This window comes from Aspergillus tanneri (genome assembly GCF_003426965.1).
Source record: "Aspergillus tanneri strain NIH1004 chromosome Unknown AapTan_1_pilon_pilon_pilon, whole genome shotgun sequence".
Lineage (NCBI taxonomy): Eukaryota > Fungi > Ascomycota > Eurotiomycetes > Eurotiales > Aspergillaceae > Aspergillus > Aspergillus tanneri.
The window spans coordinates 1,097,760-1,109,443 of NW_022984628.1; the positions used below are offsets into that span (position 1 = coordinate 1,097,760).

The 11,684-nt window shown below is 44.2% G+C and overlaps 2 protein-coding genes across 2 annotated transcripts; one reads left to right on the forward strand and one right to left on the reverse strand.

Annotated features, from left to right (window-relative positions):
- Window positions 1-978: 978 nt before the first annotated feature.
- Window positions 979-4,677, reverse strand: ATNIH1004_002393 (uncharacterized protein; the record flags this gene model as incomplete). Its single annotated transcript, XM_033567085.1, has 5 exons — window positions 979-990; window positions 1,050-2,495; window positions 2,546-3,326; window positions 3,383-3,416; window positions 3,672-4,677. 5 exons carry the CDS (start codon window positions 4,675-4,677, stop codon window positions 979-981), a joined length of 3,279 nt encoding a protein of 1,092 aa, XP_033429080.1.
- A 5,274-nt stretch (window positions 4,678-9,951) lies between these two features.
- Window positions 9,952-10,490, forward strand: ATNIH1004_002394 (SCP2 sterol-binding domain-containing protein; the record flags this gene model as incomplete). Its single annotated transcript, XM_033567086.1, has 3 exons — window positions 9,952-9,967; window positions 10,042-10,251; window positions 10,327-10,490. 3 exons carry the CDS (start codon window positions 9,952-9,954, stop codon window positions 10,488-10,490), a joined length of 390 nt encoding a protein of 129 aa, XP_033429081.1.
- Window positions 10,491-11,684: the final 1,194 nt, after the last annotated feature.

Below are 11,684 nucleotides of genomic sequence, written 5' to 3' on the forward strand. Positions count from 1 at the left end.
AGCTTGGGAGCTGACATCAGCCATATGGTCATGGCGGGTATCTCTCCCAACATGTTTGTTTCGTTATGCAAAGTCTCGAATTACGATACAATGATAGCGGTCGGTGGATTGACCCGAGAACGGTCGGCATGATTATGCGTTTGCAATCTTACAAATAGTAGTCTAGACTCCTTACCTCCACAAAGTTTTGTTTTTTTTTTTTTTTTAACCTTCTCTCTCTGTTCCTAATCTTGCTTTTAAAATATCTAGCGGCAAATCCCAAGCCGTCGATGGCAGCCTCTTATGATAGTCGTTGGAAGAAAAAAGAAGTTCCGCTTTTTTGCAATTTTCTTTTTCCCAAAAAAAGGTCTCGTGTTTACAAACATCACAAATTTTGATTGTTTCCATGGATCAGGAACATGGAAATAACGGGCATTGTGGGTGACGTCATCAACATCGTTCGGTGTCTGGCAGATGTAACACAAATAGATGTAGGCCCATTATATAACTACAATGTGATATAGGCCACTACGGTTTTAGTTACTGGCACAAGAAATGTGATAGGGTTGGGTTGGGCTAATATTAAAAGGGAAGACGTGCATTAGGCAGGACTAATCAAAAGCTTTCTTTCTCTATTGCATGCATTAGATCCATCGAAAGCCTCGAGATTGATTTATGATACAGGAAAGTTCTCGGCTCACTCTTATGACGAGAATCCCATAGAAAAAAATGATGAAACGTGCTCGGTGGGTGAATAGGTGCAAAAGCAACTTCTTTTGAAATGCATGTATCCTATCTAGTCTATAAATTAATATGAACGAAAAGGGCAGAAGGAGCGAAACAAAATAAGCGCAGTAAAATAGAAGTAAAAAGGGCCAGAAATTGGAAATGCTGGGGGTATCGTGGCAGGGGTATCTAGGATTTGATAGGTAGAATAAAATGAAAATGATCAAACTGCAGAAATCCGCTGGGCGCCATATCGTGGTGCGGTGAGAAATTTTAATGAACACCCTAAGCAATAAAGTTAGTTCTTGCCTAGTATAATTATGAGGTGGACTTGGTGCACATACAAATAAGTAGGCTAACTCTCTTGTTCCCAATCTGGAGACATTGCTCGAGGCCTTCTCGTCTAGAGCTCCTTCGATAAGCTCTCGTTTCTTATCCTGGAGTTCGAGAATCCGGTCCTCGACGGTTTGTTCCACCAAGATTCGATGAATCTGCACTTGTCGCACCTGGCCGATTCGGTGAGCACGGTCGATCGCCTGCTCTTCGATGTAGGGGTTCCAGAACGGATCAAAAATGATAACCTGAGAAGCGGCGACAAGATTCAAGCCGGCATTACCAGCTTTCAAGGACACTAACATAATCCTGCAGTCAGGGTTGTCTGTGAAATCTAGCACTGCCGTGTTCCTGTCCGCAGGTCTCATACTACCATCGTATCGTCTGTAGCCCCAGCCTCGACGCATAATTGGAACCTCAAGCAGGTCAAGCAGAGAGGTAAATTGGCTGAAAATAATGGTCTTCTCGTTTGACTCTCCGTCTTGAATGTTTGCTAATATTTCCATAGCTTTGTCAATCTTCGCACTCGACATCCATGTCTTCTCCAGTCGACGCAAGTACTTGCGTTTGGACTTCTGGTTCTTTGATGCTTCCTTCTTCAGCTCTGCAAGGGTTTTCTTGGACCTTTGCGGCATTTTGCCCTTCTCCTTCCGTTTACTTGACTTCGAAGGGCCTTCATCTTCTCCATCGTTAACAATAAATCGAGACAGACTCTCTTGATCGCTTTCGTCACTGTCTCCTTCCTCTTCTTCAATTGGGTCAGGTGCCTCCAACTCTGCAGAATCATCAGATGTCCCTGGGAAATGAACCTTTTTGAAAGAGAGGTGGTCGGTGACTTTTTTGGGATCGATCTTGGCGCGACAGTTCGGACATTTGACTTCAACGGAGCCATCATGGCCCTGTTGTACAGAGAGAGCGGGGTCCGAAATTCTCGAGAAGCATTCTGCACAGGTGCTATGACCACATGGAAAGAAGATAATTGGGTTATCAACGGCATCGATACAGATGGGACATTCGAGTTCGTTATTGTCCTTCAGCCGAATTACAACCTCCTTACCGAAAGCCTTCGCATTTGCAATCATATCGAACTCATCTGTATTCGCATTAAGCTTCACGCCGTAATCTTTGATCAGGTGAGGATGACAGCATGCTTGTCGAAGTCGAAGGAGCAACACAAGAATGTTCGAGTAGTTCCGTCCAACAGTGCCAGCTTCGAGATACCTGTTGAACTGGAGTTGAGTCTGAGCTTCGAGTGCTGAATATAGTTCCTGCTCGTCTTCGCTAAAAACAGCATGTACTTTTTCGGAAATTCTAGGCGGCAGTTGTAGAATTGGCTTGCCGTCGATTTTTGACTCCTTTGTTCGTCTCAGGAGAACGGCCTTCAGTAAAACTTGCAGTTGTGTCATTGCCTTATCCTGTGCACTAGCACTACCACTCTTTAACGGTCGCGTAAAGTCCTGGTTGTCTTTGTTAGTTTGGCATAGAACAGGGGACAAAATATACTCACATGATTGAACCTTTCCAAGCTACTGTAAGGTCGTATGCGTAAAAACCTCAACAGAGAGTGCAGCTCCTCAACGCTATTCATCATAGGCGTTCCACTCATACACCAGCGGTAAGTAGAATTAAGTCGGCAACATGCAATGGCGGCCTTCGTATTCCTGTTTTTGATGCACTGCGCTTCGTCTATAATAACGCGATGCCACTTGCTGGTTGGTCCGAGACACGGCAGTGATTTGAGAAGTTCTCTAGACAGGGTAGGTTCATTCGCGCCAGACTTTTGCAATTCATCATACCTTTCTTTGCGCTTCAACTCAGAAGATAGAGTTCCAAATGTAGTTAGGACGACATCATAGTTTTTCAGGTCCCTAAAGCCCACAGATCGCTTATCGCCATGTAAAACGTAGACAGTAAGTTGATACTTGCCTGGTCTCAGAATTCTCTGGATTTCTCGTTTCCACTGCTGCATCAATGCAACAGGTGCAATAACGAGTGTTGGCTTCCGTTCCGGGTCCATAGACGGCCGGGACACTATAAGAGCAATGGCCTGCACTGTTTTGCCCAATCCCATGTCATCTGCGAGAATACCGCCCTTCTGATCTTGTTCCTCCAATGACTTCATCCACGACAGCCCCAGCTTCTGATGCTCCATCAATGCAAATCTGAGGGCTTCGGGGGTGCCTTCACGATTCTCCTTAGAGATATCTGAATCAGGTCTGATGCTCTCAATCAGCTGCTTTATCTCCTGGTTGACTTTCTTGGGATCATCCGCTTGCTCGTAGATGTCACTAGATTATTAAAAAATTAGAGAAGTGTTCAGGCGTAAGTATTCAGGACAACTCACCTCAAGAGATCCTGATATTGGCTATATTCACGGCCTAGTGAGTCAGGGATTGGTAGTGGCCCACAGTTTGCTGTAAATGGATTCGGAATCCCCCCAATCATGGACCGCCCTGCATGTTCAAGCAACTGTCTTCCTGCATTGAGCCTGGCCCAAGTATTTTGCAGCACGCTTGGCCCGTACATAAGACCAGGACCAATACCGTTGGGGTCAGATGGACCCCTCAGTGCAGCCGATGAATCCCTGAAAGGCTGCCCCTCTGAACAGTTATTCATCCAGGGGGGATGCATACCGCCGGTGAAATGGTTTGAGTGGCCAGGGCGAGCATGACGTCGAAAATCATTCGCAGTGATCTCTGCAATGTCGCTATCATCGCTATCTTGAATAATGTAGGCAGGTTCAGCTCTAGCTGGAAACGACGGCTCTCCAAAAACAGGGCGAGCAGCAGTTGTGGTTTGCGCCGAGGAAGTATTACCGGGAAATCGATGCGTGTTCCGTTGTCCCTCCCTGGAAGCTTGAGATGATGCAGGGAAAGGAATACAAGTCCCTGAATAATGAGTAGAGCTGCTCCAAGCGGATGAGGGTCGATGCGGTGCTTGAGCGCCATCCATAAGCGTACGGGCAAACTCCGCGTCTCGACGCTCTTGTTCCTTGCGCTCTTCAAGCCATTGCTCTGCCATTCTCTGCTCATCCTGAAGAGCAAGTAAGGTGTCGCGACTATCCAAACCCAAGATTTTCTGCAACTCGTCGTTAGCATCACCTAAACCTTCTTCCAGGCCATCCGTCGACACATTTCCACTGGACCGCACCCCAGGACTAGAAGATTCTGAAAGTTGGTTAGTTCGCACTCGTTTAGCCGGGAACTCCAGGTCGTCGGTGAAATCTGTTTCGGAATCGTCACCATAATAATGCTGACGCTTCCGAGTAAACGCGGTCGTCATATAAGGAGGTGATTCTGATCGCTGAACTAGCCGAGATGGTCGTGGGGGAGGAGACATGTCAGACTGTCCCGAGAGACGAGCGGCTGTCAGTGGTTCAGATCCGCCATCTAACTGTGCCCGAGCCACGCTTGTATTGCTGGTTGTTTGATATGAAGAGGGAGGATGACTCTGTTGACTTCCCGACGGGTGACCGCGTAATTGTGTCAGACGCGCTTCTAGCCCTTTTATGGTGTCGCGAATCTCTTGTATTTCAGCAACCGCATCAGGTCGTTCCTCGTTTAAGCTTTCCAAGATGACATGATTTAACTGAAGGTCATCCAAAACGTCCTCGATGGACGTGTCTTCCGGGGAAGCCATAGCTTAGTAGTTTAAAGAGATTCAAAGTGGCATACGGTAGATAAACGGACCGATGATCACTCTTGGCGAATGTTAAGAAACGATGACGAAAGGTGACAAGGGAGAGGAACTATTATAAGACAGTCATTCCAACCCAGAAGACAAAGGGGAAGTGGGTTTAATGAGGAAAAGATGAGAAGACCAAAGGTGATGGTGAATATTCGGGCCTCAGGCGGACTCGTAAAATTGACTGTTGTTGATTTCATCAGGGGAAAATCCGTGTTTAGGCCGAGTCACGGGGTTTCCCGCGATATATCACTTTTTTCTTCCTTTTTCCTTGTTTCTTTTATTTTTTTTGTCTCCCTTTTTCGTTCGTCATGCGCTTTCTTTATCCATTGCATTCATCATATCTTTTCTGATGGTCTCAGCTTGGGTCTTGATCTGAGTTCTTTTGCTCATTATCGAGTACCCACGTGTGACAAATAAAGATGGAGTGAAAGAAGGGTTTTTCTTTAGCAGCGTAAAATCCTGTTTTAGCGCTTGAAGAACAAAAGTCTGGCTATCCTTCATGTGTTTAACACAAATTGGTAGCTTACTGCGCCCATTTAGAGTATGTGCATGGATATATTTCAAAAAGGACTTGAACCACCAAAGGCCCCAGATATAGATGTAAATAATCAGGAGGCATTTCCATTACAGCTACTCAACTGACTGCTAAAAATATTTCAGACTCTTGAATGATATTACTCAAGCACAGGTAGCTACGTCAGCTTCTCTGCCACCTTGATATTGTTCAAATGAGGCGCGTTATGATGGCAGTAACTGACAATAGCTGGCATCCCACCTCGTAAATAAGGCAATATATGCAAGTAAATGTAGTGTGGTTTGGGCACTTCGCTGGGGGGGGTTCGCAAAATGACAAGCTGCAGTGGCCTAGGATGATGCACTATGCATATGTTGCAAATACGACGGGCTGTAATCATATACTTTGAAACGCTGAGCATATTTTCACCAGATAGGCTACACTTGTCAAAGCATTATAATTAGTACCATCTCAGCACTTCCAGGTGCTTAGGTGGTGGGGTAGATCGGCGGATCAACCCTCCTATGTACAGAATATAAGAAATAAATGCTCAACTCAGCATATCATGGCAAATCATTTCATCCTTGTAGCTGCGCAAACAATTTGGTTGCTGAGAAGAGTATTCATAGCTATTCTCATTGATATAAAATCAAATATAGCAAGACACCAACATTTTGCCATCTACAAAGTATTGTGGCATCTTTCTCTCAAACTGCCCATCTCGCCCCTGTACAGCTCTTTGTCGCCGTGATTCCCACTATCTGGGCCATCCTCCCGACCCTCCTTTCGTCTTAATTCTATCAACAGTCATGGAACTTCAAACAAAGCCGAAGACCCGAAACTACCACTTCCTCAACCCTGTCCAGCTCGCATATTGGTCAAAACACTGGCACACCTAGTTCCGTCAGATGTGTGGCTCCGGAGAAAGACCCGTACAGTGAGAAACTTATATCGCTCGGCTGTATGTGCAAGCACCACAGGAACTGTGGGTTTGAGCCTAATTTGCACCGATATTATTCATACGTTGTTGATTTTGGCTATAACAATAGAGGCTGATACTTTGTTGTCAATGATGGAAGCTCCTCTAATGACGATGACGTACCAATTTTGTGCCACGAGTGGACAGGAGAGTCTTTGAATGATGATTCATATCCTCCCTCCCAGCGGAGCCTCCTTTATTAATATTCAGTTTATAGCACGCCTATGCCACAGCTACTCCAATCTAAGGAAGTGCAAGCCGAGCTACGAGAGGCCCCCAATGCGAGATACCGTCAAAACAAGATTCCATAGGGCAGAGAGCATTCCCGATAGAGAGCTTGAGTATATGCAAGAGAACCCCAAGGATATGGAATGGCTCAGAAGGAAAGTCAAGTCTCGATTCAGGTCCAATTTTCTGGCTCAAATCGAGCCGCCACCAGGGAACGAGAAGAGATAGAGAGAAAAGGAATCATATACTCACCCGACTGGATTAGGAATATTTCATTTTCGAGTAACCATGAGGCATAAACTGAATTAAAGCCTTTTGTAGCTGCTGGGCAATGAGTTACACTTCTTTTTGTAGCTTTTCTAGAATGGAGTTGAAAAGAGACCAGATAAACACTCTTTGCGGAGTATTAAGTTAATATAAATTAAGTATTATTTTAAAACTTGGGTAATGGAAATTGACCCCGATGTTCCAATCTAGCCTTCGTGCTCCCTGGCTATGGTGAGTATCGGACACCGAGTTTCTCATTTATGAGACACCTTAGTAGGTTTACTGAGTAGGTTTACTGTATTTGTCAACAGAATTAAGAGATTAGTTACATATATAATCATTGCGTCAGATTAAACATGCATAAACTCATCCGTTAAACATTCAGGAACAAATGAAAGAAGCTGTCTGGAAAATAAAATAAACCCAAAATCAAAACTGCCAGGTCTAAAGGGATAGCCAACTCTTAAATAAACAGTCTCGCAGTTAACTGCGACATATGCATCTCCTTCTCTGATCTCTAACCTCTCTCCTTCCAGAGTATTCAGTGCAAGAGAACTCTGGCTATGCGACGTTTTGCCTTGACCGGCCACGGTTATGGCAAAGTTTGTACGCGTCTCAGGCCAGATCTGAGATACAACACAATCTGCTTTCAGCATTACTGTACTAACCACTATCACGCAAACAGTGCTTCCAAACTCTTGAAAAGAACCTACTCGAATCACGGACGTGGTTTCCTGGTGGTATATTACTGAGACAGAGGCACTTGGACACTCTGTATCTGCTTTAAATTCGACATGAAACAAAAAGCCGACAATCGAAGCAGTGAAGCATTGTATCTCTGGTATGTGAAATGTATATAAAGCAGTAGGGATGCTAGAAAAACGGTATATTCTGGTGAAAAGCGTTTGAACTTGGAGACCATCCAGGTTGATTAAATATTCCGTCCAACACAGCTCAAGTTCTTTTGAAAATGCCATGAGTGAAACCTGGCTATGCATTCTATACTTGGTTCATGACTTGACGCTCGGCACCGGAATATGACACCCCATTGAAGTTCTCATGCAATGGTGGCCGATCGATGTTGCCGCCGAGTTGGTTGTCTGGCTCTTCTTTTCTGAGAGTTGAATCCTAGATGTCTAGCGCATAGCTAGGCGTGTATACATATATCCTAAGTGGCTAGGAATGGATTCATGTACATGGATGGTATGTAGTCATTTCTATCCTATCTATAACTGTATCATCAGCAGCTTCAGAAACAAAAGGCTTGGATTTTAGAGGTTAAATTTTCTAGATTTAAAGCGTGCTTGGTCATTGACTTGAAGACTGACTTTACGCCAAGGTGATACCCCTAGTGCTGTCATCGATGCCGTGACAGACAATTGGCCTTGCCGCAGAGTTAACTATGAAACTTTCTCTCTTTGTTGTATTCATCAAGGCTCGTCTCCAGTGTATAATGGCTAGAATAAAATTCGCGCGGGGCTCTTCCTGTCCCGTCCACTGGAGTATGCACCATCCGCCGCCGAAATAATCAAGTATGGTGGTTAACAGTAAGCCATGCCGTTTCTCCCCTAGTGTGTGGTATTTTAGAGTGTGAGGTATTTATTGCCGAAACAGTCCTACTCTAACATGTAACCCAATCAGTAGCTGTGCGTACGACAGTTCTTGGTTTAGGATAGGTTAAATTCATCAGCCTAAGAAATATGAAAAAAGAGGGTGGGAACACTAAGAAAATGTTCAATTAGAGTCGTTCCTTATAGAGAACAAGTCGGCAATAACAGTACTAATTCATTTCCTCGCTACCTTCCGGAGGCAGTGAGGAACCACGAAGTATGGCCGTCATTGCAGCAATGTTTAGAATCTTGGGGGTTAGGGTCATACTTGTTTCTAGTAGGCACCAGCCATCAGTAGCAACTTAAATACTTAAGCTAAGAGGTAGTGTGGTATATAACTCCGTAAACCATATCTATATTAAAAAGCCGCTCTTGTAGGGAGATGAATGCTTGCAGACTAAGAAAAAGATATCTATATTATAAATAAGACCCTATTATAAGCACGCCATTGGTGTTTATGGCTATGAACGAACCATATTGTACCTTGCTTTCATTGGTCACTTTTAGGTATATTTTAACCATAAAAAGCTCCACATATACAAGCAAGAAATAGTATTATAATAAGCAAACTCGGTTGAATGTTGCTAACGATAAAACAGAGACAACCTTACCCCAGGTGTATTAGTATATCTATCCAGAGAAATAGCCTGGCCTTTCATTAGTGCCTGGGGACGCAACTCATCTAAGCAATTAGTCCAGATTGATAGTCTACTAGTAGGTTCTGGATTCGGCTGAACAAGAAAAGTGACATCGTAATCATCATGCTCGAGGACTTGACTACCTAGATATAACGTTGCCTAAAATATAAAGGGTACTCATTCAGTCTACTTATATTCAGCTTCACAAAAAAGAGGAGGAGCCCTGTCCAAGGTTCGACTCAGTAAAAAAGAGCCGATGCAACCATATTCACCCGTCATATCTATTTATTAACTAGCCGTTCGCTAGACAGAAGAACTCTAGGCTGGGAACGAGGCACAAGAGTCCTAACGACGACTAATCAGACTGATTCATGTGGTATCGGCTATTGGTATGCTGGGGGAGGGGGATTTTTGCGCAATGCTTACCGTATTGGGTTAAAATGTATGTGGAGTATAGGATAGACATTAAGATGAGAGAAAGAGCGGAGATGCCCAAATCTCCTCATTTTATGGGGGTACAGTAATTATTACTAACCATAATAGGACACACAGTCTCCATATTCTAAAGCACAACTCAATCTTCATATAAGCTCAATTCAGATCCCTAAATAAAGATAAAAAGAATATATACCCTAATTTCAAGCTACATAAGTATCCTAATACTTAAGTATACCAAAAAATACCAAAGAAGAATAATATTTTACAGATCCTTCGTGCTGTGGTAAATTCAATACTATGTACCGCGGTCAGCTAATTATCCCTAAAATCTGGGATCACAGGGCTCCTACCAGCCTCGGCCCAAATGCCACCGACCATAACCAGTCACATGCCCCCGAAATCTCCGGGGAAGCTGCCCTGAACCCCGGGATATATTTAACATCTGTCACACTCAACCTCCCCTTGATCTGATCTGAACTTCTCTTTATCTCAAATCTAACGTATAACCATTATCTTGTCATAGCTCATTCAGTATAGTAAACCACATTCGCCATGTCTCTCAAAAACGGTACGTTTATTCTCTCATTAACCACTCCAGCAGTCCCACGAGGCGGTCGGCTAATAACAATTTGAAACTCTCAGATTCCTTCCCTTCCTCCGCCGCCTTCGATGTGATCCAATCTACCCTTCAGGGTGACGCTGCCGAGCGCAAGGACGCTGTCGACAAGGCCAAGGTCGTCGTCGCTTTCAACCTCAAGAACTCCAAGGGACAGGAAGAGAGCTGGTATTTGGACCTCAAGGAAAAGGGTGTGGTGGGGAAAGGCGCTGCCCCTTCCGGTGGAAAAGCGGATGGTCAGTAAACCAAACCTCTTGCTACTTTTTATTGAGAGAACAGGCCGAGTGCTCATATCTGACGATGGTAAACAGTGACCCTCTCTCTCTCTGATGAAGATTTTGCTTCCCTGGTTTCTGGAAAGGCCAACGCCCAGCGACTTTTCATGGGAGGCAAGCTCAAGATTAAGGGTAACATCATGAAGGCGACTAAGATGGAACCCATCTTGAAGAAGGCTCAGGGCAAGGCCAAGCTATAGATACCCGGTTACGTGTATTTTATATTTGTTTTTTTTTTTTTTTGAAAATGTATTCCGACTATATAACGAACATGCGTTTTTTCTCTTCCTTTTCCTCTCTGGCTTCTTGATGCTTTCTGTCGAGTATCAGTGACTAATGACTTAAATCGTACGACAGATAGTAGAGTATACTTGAAGAATTTTGCAACAAGTGTAAACAGCGTCTATGATCTGAATACTTTTAAATCCTAGATAAAAGAAAAAGAAGAACCAATATCACCTACGAGAAGTCTTTCGAATTATATATTTTGTCTACAGCTTAGGAATACTTACCAGTTGTAGTCTTGGATCTAGCCTGCATGGTGGCACTTATTTCGTACTTTAACCAACCCCGACAGTACTTAGTTCTGTGCTTTTCATACTCCCTGTTGTATGTAAAACCACCTCTCGACCTACTCTTCAAATTCTCCCTTTGCTGCAGATCATTGACATCGAGATGTCAAACACACCGCCTGCATATGTACGTACTTGCTTGCAATGGAGACAAGGCAGGGTAGTATCGAATACTGTGTATTATTACAGCAGGTCTTTTGCCCCACAACTCTTTCTGTCTGTAGAACCGGCCACCTGTAGCGAATACAGAGGGGCCTAATGGAATATGCCAGAAAGCACACCAACTTGAAGTTTGTACTAGCGAATGCATAGGAACCATTGCATGGACGTAACTTTCCCCATTATCAAGTGGCATGGGCCTCCCTAGCCTCCAATGAGCATATCTTGCTTAGACGGCACCCCGCCAAGAATTGCCTTGCATATTGTCACGTGACACTGTTTTCCTGCCAGCTGAACCTCTCGCCCTCTGCCAAAAAAAAAAAAAAAAAAAGGTCGCGAGCCGTCAATTCCAGACCAAGAGGCAGCAGCTTCATCAACCACCTCCTATCACTGTCACAGACAGTACATAGCAAAAGGAACAGCCTGTCCCTTTCCATCTCAAAAAAATTCAGTTTATTTCTTTTGTTCTATCTATTTTCTCTGTTATCACCTTAGAGTTCTTCGTCTCGTCGCTGCAGCTGCCTCTCGCGCTTTCGCGATTTATCTCCGGGGCACAGAACAAGCGCGTGAGCACCCCTTTGACATCTTCCTATGAACAAATAATAATAACGTCTGCTTCTTGGAGCATTAGCAAGTAGCAAGAACACAATTTTGGTACTTTCG